General features: G+C 36.5%; 1 protein-coding gene across 11 annotated transcripts in view; it reads left to right on the top strand.

Annotated features, from left to right (window-relative positions):
* Nucleotides 1-19,731, top strand: part of HGF (hepatocyte growth factor) — a 91,980-nt gene that overhangs the window by 19,981 nt on the left and 52,268 nt on the right. For 8 of the 11 annotated variants that reach the window (XM_064289923.1, XM_064289925.1, XM_064289924.1 and 5 more), the window contains 3 exons: nt 1,382-1,524; nt 8,046-8,166; nt 10,271-10,389. In XM_064289923.1, coding sequence (XP_064145993.1) covers nt 1,382-1,524; nt 8,046-8,166; nt 10,271-10,389 — 383 coding nt within the window. Of the gene's footprint in view, nt 1-1,381; nt 1,525-8,045; nt 8,167-10,270; nt 10,390-10,789; nt 10,831-11,523; nt 16,532-19,731 lie in introns of those variants that run through there. The other 3 variants (XM_064289930.1, XM_064289929.1, XM_064289921.1) reach the window with 3 other exon arrangements.

The raw sequence follows: 19,731 nt of genomic DNA, 5'->3' as shown, positions 1-19,731 counted from the left end.
ATAGGACACAGTAGAACTGCCCTTGGCTTTCCAAGAATTAGAACTGCGGACCTTTTGTTAGCAGCTGTAGCTCTTAACCGCTGCACCACCAGTGTTATCTATAGATGTATACTATTTAATGTGTTTTTTTTTTTAGTACAGTCTAGAAGACAAATACAGTATCTTTAAGTCCAGTGCCGTCAAGCAATACAAAATAACAAAAAGGCTTTGGAGTTTTTTGATGTTTTCGAAATACTTTATGCTGATAATGAAGCTATAACTAAGGTGTTGGAAAGTTTAAGTGCAAGTAATGCAGTATAGTCCCTGTGCCAAATGGCCTACTATTATGATCTAAAACTGGGAGCACCAAACCCCGGTCACGGTCAAAATTAACAGATTTTTTGAAGCGAATAAGTGATTCTGTTCTTTACTATGACGGCGTAGAGGCTACTAAGTAGAGTGTACTTAATAAAAAAAATTAGTAGGCGGAATTTATTAAGTGCCTAGTACTCTATCAAGGAGCCCTGGTGGTGCAATGCTTAAACAATTAGCTGCTAACCAAAAGGTCAGCTCGCTGGCCATTAGAACCCACCAGCAGCTTCAAAGGAGAAAAGACCTGGTGATCTGCTCCTGTAAAGACTACAGCCTAGGAAACCCTATGGGGCAGTTCTGCTCTGTCATATAAGGTTCCTACGAGTTAGAATCGACTTGACGGCACACAACAACAACAGTACTCCATCGAACTTCTCAAAACAACCATACAAGGTGTAAGATGTTATAATTTATCATTATATTCAGTGTACAGGTAAGCTAACTTAGACTAAAATGGGCTAAATTTCTTGCTGGTGTCTTATTATTAGTGAGACAAAGAGCGCAAATTTGAGTACAGGTTTAATCTGATTTTGGAACTTTTGTTCATGCTGTTTTGTCCATCTGTTTCTCATTTGTGCAGAAGGAAAGGTGGCTATTCTTTATAAGAAAAGCAATAAACAAACAAGTAATTATCTTGGACAAGCAATGAAATAGGGAGATTTCAAGGTCAATTGCACTGTCTCCCTAGTTGTCTCCCAGTTGAGCTTTGCTCAACCACTGGTTGCCTTTGAGTGAAGCTTTGAAATTGTGGCTCAAACGATTTCAATTAAGTTCTAGAATGCTTGGCTCTTAGCAAATCTAGAGGCTAATCATTTTTAACTTGATGGTGATGTTGAAATTAGTCAAGTTAATGTTTATGAAATGTTAGTATTTTAAGAATGGATGGAAATGACAGAATTCAAGTTAAAATATATGGAGATCTGAGAAACATACACTTTCTGGGAAAATATACTCACTAATTAGTAAAGTTAATAGACCAAAAATAAAGTTGCATGCTCTTATACTGTAATGATTATCATTTTAAAACTAGCTTTTTGCCTTCGAGCTATCGAGGTAAAGACCTACAGGAAAACTACTGTCGAAACCCTCGAGGGGAAGAAGGGGGACCATGGTGTTTCACAAGCAATCCAGAGGTACGCTACGAAGTCTGTGACATTCCTCAGTGTTCAGAAGGTAAATGAACCTGAATGCCATCTGGGGCACTCTGTTCCCGCTATGTGTGGAACTGTAACTCTCATTAAAGGTTAACAGAAACAATCAAATCATAATAAATATGTTGTTCATCCAAACACAAATACACATAAATTTTTAAGCATTTTTACATGATATTTTTTAAACTCTGTGATTATCACCAGATTAATTCAAGGTAATGGAGTGAGTTTTTAGTTTAAATTTCAACAGAGCCTGAGGCAGCCCTCAGGGGAGAGTAAGAGTGGGCTTACTAACGTACTGTCTTGAGCTCACATAGCTCAAAATATGCTCCTATACATCGCCTGAAAGGGGACAAATGGAACTTAGCCTTTATTAGTAACGCTAATTCTATTCATCTGGCACCTGCTTCTGCAGAAACTTTGTCTATTCTGAAGTGGTGTGGCAAGCGTTTATGAGCCCAGAAGAGAATATGGGAGGGGAAACTGGAAATTCGACAGTCCCCATGTGTGTTTTGGTAAAAATGTGACTAGAACCAAATTTGACACATAGACTGGAACTGAGTACCATTCAGAATACATATGAAGAGATCAAAGCAGTGGATCCTAAGCTGTCTTGAAGGCAGGCACCCTAAATCCATGTCTACGTTCTTACCTCCTCTCACAGTATACATGGGCACTCTCCTTACTTTTGTAATACAAAACTGAATAACTGACAAGATGGAAAAGCAACCATTTCAGCATTGTATGTCGTGTGATTTTCTTAGTTACCTGGCTACTGAATAGCTGGGTTACTTTGGTGGTTGTTTTATTTTTTAGTTCTGTCAGAAAATCTAAAATTCCAAATGAATTAAGGATTAAATTCTGTTAGAAATTTAATAGAATTTTAAAGTACTTGGAGTTGGGGGGTTGCTGGAATGGTGTCCGATTTTTATAGTAAGGTATCTTACCTGTTTGTTGTTAATGAAAACGTTTTTTGAAAAATTTTCTCCATAAATATACACTTAATATTAGGTTTGATATTTATCCCATGAAAGGCCACTGTTAGCTAATTGTCACAGAGAAAGTGAATTTGTTTTCTGTTGTTAGTTAAAGTCCTAACTTCATGTGCTAGAGCCACTTCCACCTCCTGTTTGTAAATTCTCAGTTTCCATTTCATATCATATTCTGTGCACTATAACTTTCTTCATTGTTTTCTTTTCTTTTAAAAATAATAAACTTATCTGTGATAACGTTATGAACAAGTCTGTTTTGTATGAATAAGTTTGTAATTGATATTTCTCTTAAATTTACACATGGAAGCAAAAAAAAAAAAATCCCTACTTTCAGGGGACTCTCAAATATCACAGTTTTCTGAGGTTGAAAATTATTGGCAAGATGTCTTGTTTATTGGTTTTGCTTGACCTGGTGAAATAGTTTTATAGGCAAATAACTTGGTCAATCTATAAATAGCTTAGTATGATTACCTACTTAACCCTTGTGGGAGGGATTTTTCAACCCCTGGTTTATGAGAAGAACCTTCATCAAAATTCAATAACACAGGTCTGGACTGATTGACAGGTGACTTAGAATGACAAATGCTAGAAAAGAAGTAATTGGGAAAATAATATTTCCAGTTATTCTTATCTCATTAGAATGTAACTCTCTAATATCTTTTGGTAATTTGAGGTCATTTTACCTCCCTTAGAAAAGAGCATTGCTCATTAGAATTAATGGCACAGGATGCTATTGGTCACTGTGACACTAAACGTTGCAGATATGCTCTTTCTGGAAACAATTAAGGGTATGACCAACCCAGTGCCATCGAGTCGATCAGTAGAATAACCTTCCTGTGAGAGACATGAACCAACATCTGCCCTGTAGGCTAAACATATTCAGGGAGTATACAATGAACTGTGATATTTAAATTCAAGCTAAAATGAATAATGTTTTAGCAGGATTTTAATGAAGAGGATCCAAAATAAGAAGTATTTCCAACACATTAATAGAGAAAAATCAGAGTTGTTTATAAATAGACAAAATAATGTAGATATGGTATACATTTTTATATTAATAAAACAAATATATGAGAGGGAAACCTCAAATCCAGAATGTTTAAATAGAATAGTGGGTGAGCCATTTCTATATATCAATATTAATTTATTAAATGGCAAGTTCCAAGTTTACTTCTGTCCCTCATCATCGTGGGTGAGGAAGTAGTTATCAAATCATTTTGTACATTTAAAATCAAACAAGAAAAATACCTAGAGTCAAAGTTTGGATTGTTCTTTTGAAGAAGACATATAGAACAGTATATATTTTATAAAATTTTTATAACTGTATTAAACTCCTGACCAAATAGTCACCTGAAATTGATTTGAAATTCTGATGCAAAAAGAAATATATCTGATAGCTAATGGTTAATAATGAAGATCTTCCTATAATTTAAGCTTTGAAAAAATATTGAGCATTCCAAAGGAAAACAAATACTCTTTTATCACATTTTGAACCTCACATATTTACGTAATCAGAGGCCTGGTGGTGCAGACGGTTCACCTTTTGGTTGTTAACCGAAAGGTTGGTGGTGTGGGCGCATGCAGTGGATCTGTGGGAGAAATGCCTGGAGATCTGCTTCTTCAAAGATTACAGCCAAGAAAATCATATGGGGCAGTTGTACTCTGTCACATGGGGTCGACTCAAGAGCACCCAACAACAGCAACATAGTTGTGCAAAAGAAATACTATCACTAATGCTTAACTGAAAAATTATAGAAAATCGAGGTATGTAAAGCCCATTTTCTTGCTTTAGCATTTGTTTTGGATTTAAAGTAAAGCAATCATTACTCATTGGGACAGATGTCTTTTTTTTTTTAATGATATCTTATCAAATATTGTCAAATAACCAAGTAAATATATTTTCATTAAGCTATAATCATTATTTTTTAATACCTTATACTTAAAATCCCCAAATGATACTGCCATGGTTTCATGTATGTAATTTCATACTCTGTGTGGAGAAAGACTTTTAAAAACAAAGATTGGAATAAAAAACTATTTATAAAGGTAGATTCGTGAGGCTATTCACATTTTAAACATTCATTTTGCTGAAATAGTTACCAGCATGGATTTTTTTTTCCCCTTGGAGATCACCCTTACTAGAATAAAGTAAACATTGATTAAAAATAGCTTCAGATATTTTCAAAATAATTGTTTTAGCCTGTGAACTCAGATTACCTGTAGTTTTGTGACTCAAAAAGTAGAACGCAAGAATCTTTTTTTTAGTTTTGTTCCTTAGTAGGAGAAACATGTTAAATTAATCCTACTTTTATTAAGTATATGTATAGCTTTTGTAATTTTCTACTATCATTTAACTGCTGGCCGTTTGGTTAGCAGTTGAGCTCTTAACCACTGCACCACCAGGACTCTGGTATAATTAGAAAACATACTTTTGAACAGAAACTTTTTTACATAATTAATTTGAGTTTATGTGACCTAGGACAGTATTTTGCTTTTGCATTTTTTAAATGGAAGAATGTTCTGGAACTGTTAAATAATGCACTGGTATCAATAGAGATAGCCAAAACAAAGAAGATCAGAAACGGAAATCCTCACCCCCATGCACTGTTATATATAGTTGGCACTTCCACTTGGTTTCTTGAATAGGTGGACTTGGCTTCTACCTGTACTGTTTCATTTTGAGCTAAGAAAACTCAGAAGATTCTTAGAACTCTGGAAGTTTGAAAAGTGAATATGACTTCAAAAATTGACTTGCTTGAGCTAATTTTTATGGCGAACCTGATGGTCTGATACAAGGTAAAACACCAAAATTATCAGCCATTCACCTTGGATAAGATGGCCAATCTAACTGCTTTCCCATATGCTCCTTTTTCCAGTCCTTCAATAGGTGAGAATCCAACAGAAGGCTAACCTACTGTTGTAAACAAGAAGGCAGAGGGTAATGAGGACAATTTTGAAAAAGGCAGGAATTTTGAATTCCTAAAAGTATTGCTATCAATCCATCCTAAATTATGGCCAGTTAGAATGTGTAGGAAACAAGTTAAAATATGTAGCACATGAAAAGCAATTAGGAATAATGGAAAGAACACTAGACTATGGGTCAGAAGATCTATGTTCCAGACCCAGGTTTGACATTTTTTGTTGTGGGTAAGTTCCTTACAATTTTTGTGAGCCTTGTTTTCCTCACTGCAAAGATCATATGAAATCTTATATATTAAAAGTCCTGTATAAATAATCATAGAATATGCATATATGTTGTACTTAGTATATTAGTTCTTTCACAGAACACGTTTAGTTCCTACCTCAGCAACAACTTCCATTGGTTTCCAAAACCTAATGTTATTCCTATTAGCTTTTTTCTCATGTTTGTTTTTCTCACCAGGCCCATAGCTGCAGCTATAACTCTCTCTTCACTTTACCACAATCGTAACATCCTAATTCATGTTTCTATGTCCTTTTATGTTATTTTGCCCCTTTATAGCTTATCTGATTCTCATGCATCCTTCAAGGTCCAAGTAAACTCTAGTCTACACTAAAAAGCTATCACTGCCGACTACTTAGAACTTTTAGAATAGAACAAATTGTCTACAAACTTGTTGTTCGAAGTATGGTTCATGCACCAGCAGCAACAAGATCCCTTGGGAGCCTGTTATGAATGCCCCAGCCCAAAGCCCTGAATCAGAATTTGCCCTTTAACAAGAAAGATCACAAGGTGATTTTTATGCACATTAAATTTGGAGAAACATTGGTCTACCATATGCATTTTGGAAAATAATCTTACAGAATCACCTGTTTCATTTGTGTAGTAATTTTTTTCCTTAAGAAAATTAAAAAATACTTAAGTCCAGGAAAAATGTTTTATTATTATGTCCGTAGTACAGCTTCTCCGAAACGAATCCTCATCACTCTCATTAGAAAGGGATACACTATCACAAACCGCATTTGCTGAAGGATGTATAATAGGTATATTCTTATTCCTGAGTACTATATATTGCTTGAAATTGTACATTTGTATACTTATTTCTTATTTGTAAACATAGTATTCTATTCTACTTTTTCCTTCAATATAATGGAACAAACAGCAATGATAGATGCCTTCTCATTTTCTATGAAGATATCAAACCTTACATTATTTTAAAAAAGAGAACTAAATAAAACTGTACCCTGTTCAGCTGGGAAGCTGAAATGTGATGATGCATAACCTGTGTTAAGCGTTTCAATGTGGAAATGACCTTGGCTAACCTGAGCACCTTTATCAATATGCTCTTAAGCCCCTCTCATTTACCATTCTGGTGCTTATTGACTGTAGTCTGGGCAATCTCAATATCAAGCTGAATTGGCCCCTTGTCTTAGTTCATGGATTAAACTACACAAAAGGAAAAAAAGCATAAGCAAATGGGCTCATGGTTCAGACAGTAAACAGTTAATATCCTAGTAGATTATAAAAATCAAAGATTCAAAAGTGATGATCTAATATTATATGCCAAATTACTATAAATACATGTCAGCTAGATTCTGGTGGATAAAACTAAACATTGATATCTTTCCCCACTTTAACTAAAATTAATTATCTGTAATCACAAGATACAAATGATGTGCTTGGGGATGTTTGTCGGATTCATAAGAAAGCCAGGCAATGATTTATTCCACAAGATGCCTGCCGTGCTCCAGATCAACCTGTCCATTTGAGAAGTCTCTTTTTCAGCTCGTTGATGTGATTCCGAGTTTTCAGTGTGACGTTTGAGGCCAGCCAAAAGAGAACTGTTAATTGGCCTCACAAAATCCTCAGTAAGGTCCTGCATAATTAGATCAGTTTATACATTTTAAAAAGAGTGGATACTAGGAGTTCAATAGCAGGTCACCTTCTATCCTAAGCCAGATAAGAATATAAACCTGACCAGACTATTCAGCACGGATGTTCGCTAACAGAAAGGAGTCATGATTTGTTCTTTTAAAATATCTGTGTTCTTTGAATAGTACCAGATTTCTAACTGAAGACAGTTTCTCAAATCTATCTGGTCCTGATTTTGGCCTTAATTGCAGGAGTATAACGTATGCAATTAAAATTGTGTAATTCTTGTTTGGCAGAGAAGGAGGAAAGATAAGAGAGAGTAACTGAGATCACCTCCATTATAGACCAGCAAGGGAAAAGTCCCCAAGTGTTGAACTTACATGCCCAATTTCCAGGTGCCTTTAAAAAAAAAAAAAAAAAAAAAAAATTTTTTTTTTGTACAGTTGTTAAATATTAAAAAAAAAATTTTTTTTTTTTTGTACAGTTGTTAAATATTAGATAGGCAGGAGATTGGCCCTCTAGTAAATCTGGATGACTCTAATTACAAAAATCATATTTAAACTATCTGAAGAGCTCTGTGGGGAGTATTTTATGCTACTCTTGATGGATATTAGATCCTAATTTAAAATTAGAATGGTGTGTAGAGATTTCTCAAAGTCTCTTTGCCAAACAGGTGATTTACTGTTCTTTAAATGGAACAGTGGTGTTCTTGATTTTGCTGTCAGAAGTAATTAACATGCCATACTTTAATTTTATTAGTTGAATGCATGACCTGCAATGGGGAAAGTTATCGAGGTCCCATGGATCACACAGAATCAGGCAAGATTTGCCAACGCTGGGATCAGCAGACGCCACACCGGCACAAATTCTTGCCAGAAAGGTAAAATACAACTGAATCATGCTACTAATGATGCCTTTTACAAACTGTCTACTGGTTGCTCCATGACAAACTGCCATTGAAATTCTCTTTATATGATGTTTTCCTGTTGCAACATAACATAAAATTTAGAACTCCCTCGATGTTCAGGATTCTTCTGACAAAATTGCTTGACCCATTATATTTAGAGGATGTAGTCTTGGGGAAGGAAACCCTGGCGGTGTAGTGGTTAAGAGCTATCGCTGCTAACCAAAAGATCAGCAGTTTGAATCTACCAGACGCTCCTTGGAAACCCTATGGGGCAGTTCTACTCTGTCCTATAGGGTTGCTATGAGTCGGAATTGGCTCGACGACAACAGGTTTTTTTTTTTGGTAGTCTTGGAGGAAAGAAATTCATTATGAGCTAAGTCTGCCTTTAAGTCAGATTTGTAAGTAGGTTAGAACAGGTACATGAGGTTCTTATTTAGCATCAGTTAGTCAAGTGTTTGTCTAAGTAAATAGTATATATTTTACTTTTCTATTCATAAAACCCTTAAGAAACACTTCCAAACTGCACAACGTTTTCATGAGTGTCACAAAGTAGTGTTTGTTCATTATTACCAACTGTTATATTTAACTCAAATTTTTAGTATAATAGACTTTATGGCAGTCCATTCATAAGTACGAGTTGTATGAAAGTCAGATGTTCATAACTTGGACTGTCTGTAGTAGTTACACTTTCAACTGGTCTTGGCTGACTTAGCTAAAAATTGCTGAAATCAGTATGGTCCTGGACACAGAGTGCACAGGGGAAGCACTAACAGAAGCCTCCTCTTCCTCTTCCATAGCTTAAAAAGGACAACCCATTCCCGCTGAGTTGATTTCAACTTATAGCCGCCATATAGAACATAGTGGAACTGCCCCATGGAGTTTCCAAGGAGTGGCTGGTAGATTCGAACTGCAGGCCTTTTGGTTAGCAGCCGAATGCTTAACCACTGTGCCACCAGGACTCCTAAAAAGCACAGGTGCCCATTAAAAACTGACCACTTTGACAGACCTGAGCTGTGGAGGAGGCATTATTGCAAAATTCAAACCAATCTTCTAGAGCAGTGACCCAAGTACTGTGGGATCACATGAATAATACCATGACCTAGACCATGCCTGTAGAAAGGGGAATGGAAGTTAGAGCAAATAATTAGCTGGTTACTTTTCATGGTGTGTTTTGAAATTGCCAATCTAGATAGCCAATCCGGAGAAGCCAGGCAATTAATTCTATGAACTTTGAACTTAAAATAGTTAAAAATTACGTCTCCTTTTGATCAGTCATTTCAGATGAAACTTTTTAGTCACAAAAAGTAGAGAATTATTTTTATTATAGAGAATAAAAATACAAATAATTACAGGGAGAATTTCGTTCTCACCTTTAGCAATTTCTAAGAAGATGTTTTTCCTTCTTTTTATCTCTTTTTTTGGGGGGGAAGGGGTGGAAAGGGGGTGGTTCATTTAAGTGAAATTAAAACTCTACTTTTTGTAAGTGCATCTCTTGCTTTTAAGTGAGAGCAGAAGGGATATGGTAGCAATTAAAATCAAGTCACCAATTCAGGACTCTGTTAATTGAAAGGGTTGGGGGTGGTGGAGAAAGTGGTGTGATGGAGTTTGTCTCTTGCTCTGGTGGAGGTGAGGGCATGACCTCAAAAGTTTCTATTTCCAAATGGAGCTATCATTAGTAATAGAGCTGTTGAAACCTAACTTGCCGTTTGAACTTAAAGCCTGCCCTAGAAGAGGATCTGTTTTCTTAATGAGAATTCTACACAAGATCATATTAATGTAATCTGTCCTTAACTGGATTCTCTGAGAAAGGTATTCAGTTTGGGATTTCAGTTAGTGGTGAGACACCAAATGGACCTAAATTATGAGTAAAGGGGATGGTACTCTCAACTTGCTGGAATATGTAGGTTAATAGACTTCATAGTCAATAATTAGCAATCCTTGTAAGGTGAAATATAGAAAACCTCTTCTTTTCTCAGCTATTAATATCCAAGGTGAGTGGAAAGTTATTTTGTGAGTTGAGAGCTGGGTGGTGTTTCCAGGCAGATTTACGTGACACTTTTCTCGGTGTGGTTTGCAGATATCCCGACAAGGGCTTTGATGATAATTACTGCCGCAATCCTGATGGCAAGCCGAGGCCATGGTGCTATACTCTTGACCCTGACACCCCCTGGGATTATTGTGCAATTAAAATGTGCGGTAAGTTAGGGGCAAATTTATTGCTTCCTTTTCTTCTCACAAACTGGATCTAAAGAGGCGATTATTAGGGAGACAGGTTAACAGTGATTTTACTTGATGCTTTAATGTTTGCAGGTTTTAATATTTTAAGAATGTGTTACATAATCCTACACAATTTTTTAAATTTTCATAGAACCATTATTGGGAAAGAGATAAATAGGCACACACATACATACATACAAAACATTTATATGTGTGATAAAGGCCTGAAGTCATGCCATCCAAAAAAAAAAAGAGGAAAAATCCATGAAGATCAGGGAGTATGTGCAGTATCACAAAGTCATTAGGGTAGTAAAAGCTGGGCCCTTAGATTCTGAACTTCCAATCCTTTATCCTTTCTATTACCCTGTTTCCTCCGCAGAGACATAACATGAACTGTCAACTGACTGCGAACCTCTTCTGGTAAGGGACAGAGGTTGCAATGAAGAATAATAAGGCTAATAGTAGTTTCTCATAGATACCTTCTATGCTAGCTGAACCCCACCTTTCTGGCTGTTCTTGAATGCAACCTGTATTCTGCTTCAACTTATCTTTTTGCAGTCCTACAACCCTTTTCTATACATTAACTGCAAGCCTTTACTCAACTCTCCTGAATTTATTTAAAAAAAAAATGGAAAAACTCCCTTTCTTACTTGCTTTTTGGTATCCCTTGATGAATACTTGGTCCTCTCCTCCATGGCTGAATCGTTCTTTTTTTTTTTTTCACTTCTCTGAAATAATATAATAATTGGATATAGAAATGTTATTCCTATGACTATCAGCCTTATTTTGTCAATTGGATTCTAAAATGCTTTAAGAGCAGTGGAACTGCATACATTTAGTAAGGTATAATATTGTTATCAGTTGACTTGATGATATAAAGTTGTATATATATATATATACACACATAGATATACGCACACAGAGAGATGAAGATAAATAATCTACATACGATTAGGTACCAGCATCTCAGAATGGTAACATATACAGTGGTTAGGGCATGGATAGATATTTCCATATTTCTCCATAGCAGCATGATGGGAATATTCTTCTGAACAAGTTTAATTCAATATTATCCATACATGGTACTGTTAAGGTAAATCTCTTTCTTCTCAGATCTGCTAATAAAAGGAAATATTTTGGCCACTGAAATGAAGCCCATAGAAAGGGGATGTTCCTGGCATGTGACTGCAGAATCTGGAAGCCTCTCAGAGTGGAACACGATGTTCCAGGGAAACTGAATCATTTGTTTTGTCCTTTAAAATAAAAGACAATTCCTCTGACAGTGTTGCTCTGTATAGAAGGGTTAGTTCCAGTCATAGACTTTTTAATTTTATGCATCTTTCCATCATTCTAGACTATTTAAGTCCAATAATCCAACTGTTTCCCTTCACTTGTAATGTGTCTTAGATATTCTTATAAATCTTCTCTGGAACGAGACAAGCATAAGTACACACTCGCGTGTGCCTGCGTGCACTCAGATGCACGCTCACCCTCCAGCTGGCACGCACCCACTAAAAATTCAAACGTTGCCCTACTCTTCAGTTCCGAATCAGTCTTTAGACTATTTTTTAAAAAGACTGTGAGAGGAAAGAAAATAAATATGACACTTCTGACCTATTACATAGGCTTCTTCTTTTCTGTCCAAATAGGAATGGGCTAATTATGCAAGTAATATGCAATGATTCTGATGGCTTTGTTAAAGAGACGGTGGCACTTATAGGATAAGAATTCTAAGAAAATGGTAGTAGAGTTTATGAGCCAAACCTATATAGTTTAGATTAAAAAAGTCTTTTGAGCCTTGAGAAAATTTTAGAAATAGTTCATTATAGGAAACTATTAGTTTTTAGACTATAATACATGAAAACAGAGACTATAAAATAAAGAGACTATACTGTTATTAAAATGAATGGAACAAAACTGATATTCTAGAAAGCATAAGGGATAATTTTTTTTTTCGTGCTTAATATGTGGACTTTTAAAAAAATTTTTATTGTGCTTTAAGTGAAAGTTTGCAAATCAAGTCAGTCTCTCGTACAAAAATTTATATACAACTTGCTATATGCTCCTGGAAACCCTGGTGGCATAGTGGTTAAGTGCTAGAACTGCTAACCAAGAGGTCGGCAATTTGAATCCACCAGGCGCTCCTTGGAAATCCTATGGGGCAGTTCTACTCTGTCCTATAGGGTCACTATGAGTCAGGATTGACTTGATGGCAGTGGATTTGGATTTTTATATACTCCTAATTGCTCTTCCCTGATGAGAAAGCACACTCCTTCTCTCCACTCTCTATTTTCATGTCCGTTCAGCGAGCTTCTGACCCCCTCTGCTATCTCACCTCCCCCAGATATTAGCTGCACACATAGTCTCACGTGTCTACTTGATCCAAGAAGCCCGCTCCTCACCAGTATCATTTTCTGTCCCATAGTCCAGAGGAGTTGGCTTATGGGAATGATTCCTGTCTTGGGCTAACAGAAGGTCTGGGGACCATGACCTCCAGGGTCCTTCTAGTCTCAGTCAGACCACTAAGTCTGGTCTTTCTATGAGAATTTGCGGTCTATATCCCACTTCTCTCCTACTCCCTCAGAGATTCTCTGTTGTGTTCCCTGTCAGGGCAGTCATTAGTTGTAGTCGGACACCATCTAGTTCTTCTGGCCTCAGGCTGGTGGAGTCTCTGGTTTATATGGCCCTTTCTGTCTCTTGGGCTCATAATTACCTTGTGTCATTGGTATTCTTCGTTCTCCTTTGCTCCAGGTGGGTTGAGACCAATTGATGCATCTTAGATGGCCGCTTGCTAGCATTTAAGATCCCAGATGCCACTCTCCAAAGTGGGATGCAGAATGTTTTCTTAATAGATTTTATTATGCCGATTGACTTAGATGTCCCCTGAAACCATGGTCCCCAAACCCCAGCCTCTGCTATGCTGGTCTTTGAAGCATTCAGTTTATTTAGGAAACTGCTTTCGGTTTAGTCCAGTTGTGCCACCTATCCCGTATCGTGTATTATCTTTCCCTTCATCTAAAATAAAAAAAAAAAAAAAAATAGCTCCTACTAATTAGTGAAAACCCCTCTCCTTCCCTCCCTCTCTACTCTCATAACCATCAAAGAATATTTTCTTTTCTGTTTAAACTATTTTTCGAGTTCTTATAATAGTGCTCTCATACAATATTTGTCCTTTTACAACTGACTAATTTCACTCAGCATAATGCCGTCCAGATTCCTCCATGTTATGAAATGTTTCACAGATTCATCATTGTTCTTTATTGATGTGTAGTATTCCATTGTGTGAATATACCATAATTTATTTATCCATTCATCCATTGATGGGCACCTTAGTTGCTTCCATCTTTTTGCTATTGTAAACACTGCTGCAATAAACGTGGGTGTGCATATATCTGTTCGTGTAAAGGCTCTTATTTCTCTAGGATATATTCCAAGGAGTGGGATTGCTGGATTGTATGGTAGTTCTATTTCTAGCTTTTTAAGGAAGCACCAAATTGATTTCCAAAGTAGTTATACCATTTTACATTCCCACCAGCAGTCTGTAAGTGTTCCAGTCTCTCCACAACCTCTCCAACATTTATTATTCTGTGTTTTTTGGATTAATGCCAGCCTTGTTGGGGTGAGAAGGAATCTCATTGAAGTTTTGATTTGCATTTCTCCAATAATGAGCATTTTCTCATGTTAGCTACCTGAATGTCTTCTTTAGTCAAGTGCCTGTTAATATCCTTTGCCCATTTAATAATTGGGTTATTTGTCTTTTTGTAGTTGAATTTTTGCAGTATCATCTAGATTATAGAGATCAGACACTGCTCGGAAATGCTTTAGCTAAAAACTTTTTCCCAGTCTGTAGGTAATCTTTTTACTCTTTTGATGAAGTCTTTGGATGAGCATAGGTGTTTGATTTTTAGGAGCTCCCAGTTATCTAGTTTCTGGTGTTTGTGCATTGTTAGTAATGTTTTGTATAATGTTTATGCCATGTATTAGGGCTCTTAGCATTGTCCCTATTTTTTCTTCCATGATCTTTATTGTTTTAGATTTTATATTTAGTTCTTTGATCCATTTTGAGTTAGTTTTTGTGCATGGAGTGAGGTATGGGTCTTGTTTCATTTTTTCGCAGATGAGTATCTAGTTATGCCATCACCATTTGCTAAAGAGACTGTCTTTTGCACATTTAACTGACTTTGGGCCTTTGTCAAATATCAGCTACTCGTATGTGGATGGATTTATGTCTGGATTCTCAATTCCATTCCATTGGTCTATGTATGTGTTGTCCCAGTACCAGGCTGTTTTGACTATTGTGGCAGTATAATAGGTTCCAAAATCAGGTAGAGTGGGGCCTCCCACTTTGTTCTTCTTTTTTAGTAATGCTTTACTTACCTGCGGCCCCTTTCCATAAGGGATAATGTTTAATGAATATTCTGCCAAGTATTTTGGCTTACATATACGATGAAGCCTATAATGTACACTATGAGTCAGAATTGACTGGACAGCAACGGGTTTGTTTTTTTTTTTTTTAAAATGTATACCTGAATTTTGTGGTGGTTTTAATTATGTATTAGTTTTCTATTGTTGCATAACAAATTACCAAAAATTTAGCATATATTTATTATCTCATAGTTTCTGTGGGTTAGGAATCTATGCATGACTCAGGTGAGTTCTCTGTTCAGAGCCTCACAAGATCACAATCAGAGTGTCCTCCAGGCTTGTCGGTCTCATCTAAGACTCAGGGTTCCCTTCCTAGTTCACGGTTTTTGGCACAATGAAGTTTTTTGTGGTCGTAGTCTTGAGGCCCTCAGCTCCTAGTGACTGTCTGATATTCCCTCCACATGGCCTTTTCCACAGTATGACAACTCTTTTTTTAAAGGGCTCGTCTGATTAGGTTGGGCCCACTTGGGGTCATCTCCCTGTTGATTAACTTCAATCAACTGATCAGAGACTTTAACTGCATGTCTGCAAAATCTCCTTACCTTTGCTTATAATGTAACCAACCTAATTACAGGAGTTGCTACCCCATAATATTCACAAGTCCCACACACATTCAAGGGCAGAAGATTAGACAGTGTATGTGTAACAGTGTGTGGGAATCTTGGGCCATCTCGAAATTCTATCACACAAATATTTACATGTGCTGGATGTAACAGAAAATTGATTGCTTTTTATTTTGATCATTAAAGGCCTAGGACAGCTTCCTGGTTATTACTCAGTCCCAATGACTTGAATTCATTATGAGATTTCGGTATGTTGGAAGAAAATAACAGAGATGATGGCTGTGTCACTTGCCTCTCTAAAGTTGAAGGGACATTTTGAAATTCTTGTTTCATTATACAATAATTATATTAGAAACTCATAATTGCCACCATTTGTTTAGTACCTGTAGATAGGTGCTTTCAATTCACTATTAATACTCGTCATTTCAGTTCTACAAAATGACTCTCATTAGGCCAGTGAGTAAAGGTGCAAAGACGTGGATGGGTGGAGCAACACTGCAGTATTCAGGATGTGGTAGTAGGTTGATGTGGGTAGGGCTTGAGGGGAAAATAGGGAAATGGAAAAAGATAAAAATTGGGTTGATGTGAGGCAGATCACGCAGTTTATCTAGTTGCCATGAGCATCACTGAAAATTAAGGAAGGGAGTGATCTTATCTGATTTGTGATCTAGAATTGTGGTCTCCAAAGAGGCTTCATGAAACCTAGGGGAACACAAAGATCCTCCTAAAAGTCTGTGAATATGGATAGTTTAAGGGACTCAAGTTTCTGCTTCTCAACTTCCATCTGAATTCCTTCCCAAAGTCCTTTGCCTGAAATGCATCTGCTCTTAAGGAGTCATGCCAACTCAACACTCCTACTTCCCCATTCACAACCACCCTTCTCCTACTTTACTAAAAAGAGGAAGACAACCCATTCCTCCCGAACTTTACTGTGGTGTATTGTCACACAGTGCTAAACCATTGAGACACTAAGCAAACTTTGCCTATACATTTTAGCAAAATACATTACCAAATATATATTCATGCTGTTTGTCATTTATGGATCACTAATAATTGTACTACAAATTGACCCGACAGCTACTAGCAACAACAACATATAATTACCCTCACTTTGCCCAGAAAATATATATATATATATATATATATATATATAGTCTTAGAATCTTGTGGTCATAAAAAATTAAAAAAATAAATTTCAATGTATAAAAATCTTTTTGTTTCAGAGAACTATGGTGAGTGAGGAATAAAAGATTCTCAAATATACAATATATTAGACTAACATTTTCTGGGTAAAATGGAATTGAAAAATAAATTTGAGGAGAAAAAGTAAAATTTTGACAGTTATTAAAGAACTTAATCATTTATTATTTATGCAAGAATAGGTAGATATCAAATTACTATGGTATTTCGAGCCCACTGGATACATTTAAAAGAATGATGTAAAATTTTTTTGTTTAAAAAATGTCAATAATTATAATATGCCAGAAATCACATCCTTTGCAACTATTTAAACTCACCATAAAAAGTTTTCATGTCGACTTAAAAACATGAGGAAATATGGGTAATTTTTCAAAATTCTTTGGGTTACAGGAGAAAAAATATTGAAGACCAATGATCCAGAAGAATTACTATGTTTCAGAGTAATTGGCATGGTGGAGGCTGAGCAAGGAGACAGGGATCAGATAAGAGCTGCTTGCAACAGGCCAGTAAGAAACGAAGAAAGCGCAGACTAAGGCAGTAGGCAGTGAGAAAGACAAGGTGAGGAGGGATGTGAACAATATTAAAGAGGCAGAATGTACTGCATATAATGACAAATTCAGTACAGTGGGAAATGGGAGAGGGAAAGAGAAAAGTACAAAATATCTCCCAAGCTGTTTGGGTAGGAGAGATATTAATTCAAGGAGAATCAAAAAGAGTGTAGTTCTGCTTATATTGAGATGCAGGTGCTTGATGTCTGTGCTGATTGATAGCACATTCGAGTTCAGTATTTTCTAGAAGGTCATGGAAGTCATAAGTAGATACTGATAACAAAAGTCTTCAGCATAGTAGCATTTCCAGTGAGCATGTACAGAACACAAAGAGGCTCCTTTGCCCCTTTCTTAATAGGATTCATTCAACCCATATTTACTGAGCAGCTATTACATGGCAAACATTTTTCAACATGCTGGGGATATAGAAGTGAAAGAAACAGACTAAGGCCTAGGGTAAAACTTAAATTTCATAGCTTTAGCATGAATTAGTAAAGCGAAGATGCTACTTTAAGGACTAAGGTGAGCCTGACCCAAGCCATGGTGTTTTCAACTGCCTCATATGCATATGAAAGATGGACAATGAATAAGGAAGGCCGAAGAAAAATTGACATCATTGAATTATGGTGTTGGTGAAGAATATTGAACATACCATGGACTGCCAGAAGAACAAGCAAATCTGTCTTGGAAGAAGTACAAACAGAATGCTGCTTAGAGGCAAGGATGGCGAGATTATGTACCATATACTTTGGCCAATTACCAGGAGGGACCAGTCCCTGGAGAAGGACATCATGCTTGGTGGAATAGAGGGTCAGCAAAAGAGACGGAGACCCTCAATGAGATAGATTGACACAGTGGCTGCAACAATGGGCTCAAGCATAACAACAATTATGAGGATGGTGCAAGACCAGGCAGTGTTTTATTCTGTTGTACATAGGACCACTATGAGCCAGAACCAACTTGATAGCACCTAACAACAACGACATCAATAAAGCAAAAGCTGACCCTGCCTTGATATATTAGGGTATCCTCACCTTTCAGAAGTCAAAATTTTTGAGTACTGTTCTCAGTTAATTTTATTTGTTCAAAAGTTGAATAAACCACAAATTTGCTCTAGCCCCTTTGCTTCCACCCCCCCATCTTACAGTCTGTTACTGAATGTGAAGGATGGATATTGCTCTTTGTTTGATGAATGTGTGCCAGGATGTTCAAGGACAGGCCTTCTCAGCCCTCTTTCAGACTGTAGTCCTCAGAAGGTGATCGCTGCCCAAATGGCAGCAGCTCACAAATATTCTAGTTATATACCTTTAACAGCGTTATAGGCATATGGAACTTCAAAGCATTGCACATATTAATAAGACTAGACGTTCTGTATAGCATCTGAACGAAGTACTGCTTTTCTTACAATTTCCTGCTGTGTTTATTTCATATTCTAAGTAACAATTTGGTCTATAGATAAGTTCACTACTTTTCGTAGAGAAATGAAAATATTTCTTGGGATTAACTTTATTTTTCTGAAGTGAACGTGAAAAGTCTCAGCAATTGAGAAGCTATCTTATGGTTGATGTCCCTTAGAAAATCTTGCTAATTATGTAGGTCAGTTGAGTTGTTCTCAAGCTTCTTAGACTGAAGATGCCTTTATACTCTAACATGATTAAGAACCCCAAACAGCTTTTGTCTGTGTGAGCTCTATGAATCAATACTTACTGTATTAGAAATTAAAAATGAGAAATTAAAAGAATACTAATTTGCTTAAGAATAATCATAACAACCTCTTTGGATGTTAAAAGCATAACAGATTTTTAAATGCAAAATAACTATATATTCCAGGAAAAAACAGGGAGAATAATGACATTGTTTTATATATTTTGCCAGTTTCTTTAACGTTTTAAAAGACCGCTGTGTTCTTATGTTTGTTTCTGTATTTAATCTTTTGTGATGTCACACATCATGTGGTGTCTGGAAATTCCACTGTACATTTGTGAGAGAATAAGAGCATAAAAGGCAAATGATATCTTAGCATTGTTATGGAAATAATTTTGATCTCCTGGATCCCTAAAAGGGTTTAGGGAGCCTCAGGTGACCCTGCATCACTCTGAGAAGTGTTTTTTTGTTGTATGGCAGGACGTTTAAGGCTGATGTGGTTTCCTTAGAGTACTCTAACTAGGAGATACCTGTTGGCTGCTCTAATTGTTCTCTACCTTTCACCACCAGCAACTCACCCAACTGAAGATGTTTTCTATCATTTCTCTGGTTTTCTTCATTTGTGTTGTAGGATGGTCTGTTCTGCTTCCTAGACTCTCCTTCTCATGATTGGTACCGCAACTGATCCAGCTTAAAATTCAAAAGCCTACAATACAGACTTCTCCTACGCTTCTCACATTTATCCATCGCCAAGACTGTCAATTTTATGGTCTGTTCATTTGCCAAATCTATCCATTTCACTTCATCACCGTCTCCCTCAACCAAGAGACTATCATCTTTCAACTTGAATATTCAAATGGCCTTCCGAGTGGAGGTGTATCCGTATCCAAGATTGTTCCTTTCCAATCTCTTCACTGCACTACAAATGGAATGATGTTTAC

The sequence above is a fragment of the Loxodonta africana genome, chromosome 8 (assembly GCF_030014295.1).
Source record: "Loxodonta africana isolate mLoxAfr1 chromosome 8, mLoxAfr1.hap2, whole genome shotgun sequence".
Lineage (NCBI taxonomy): Eukaryota > Metazoa > Chordata > Mammalia > Proboscidea > Elephantidae > Loxodonta > Loxodonta africana.
The sequence above is the reverse complement of the archived record's forward strand: the minus strand, read 5'-3'. Positions and strand labels throughout refer to the sequence as shown.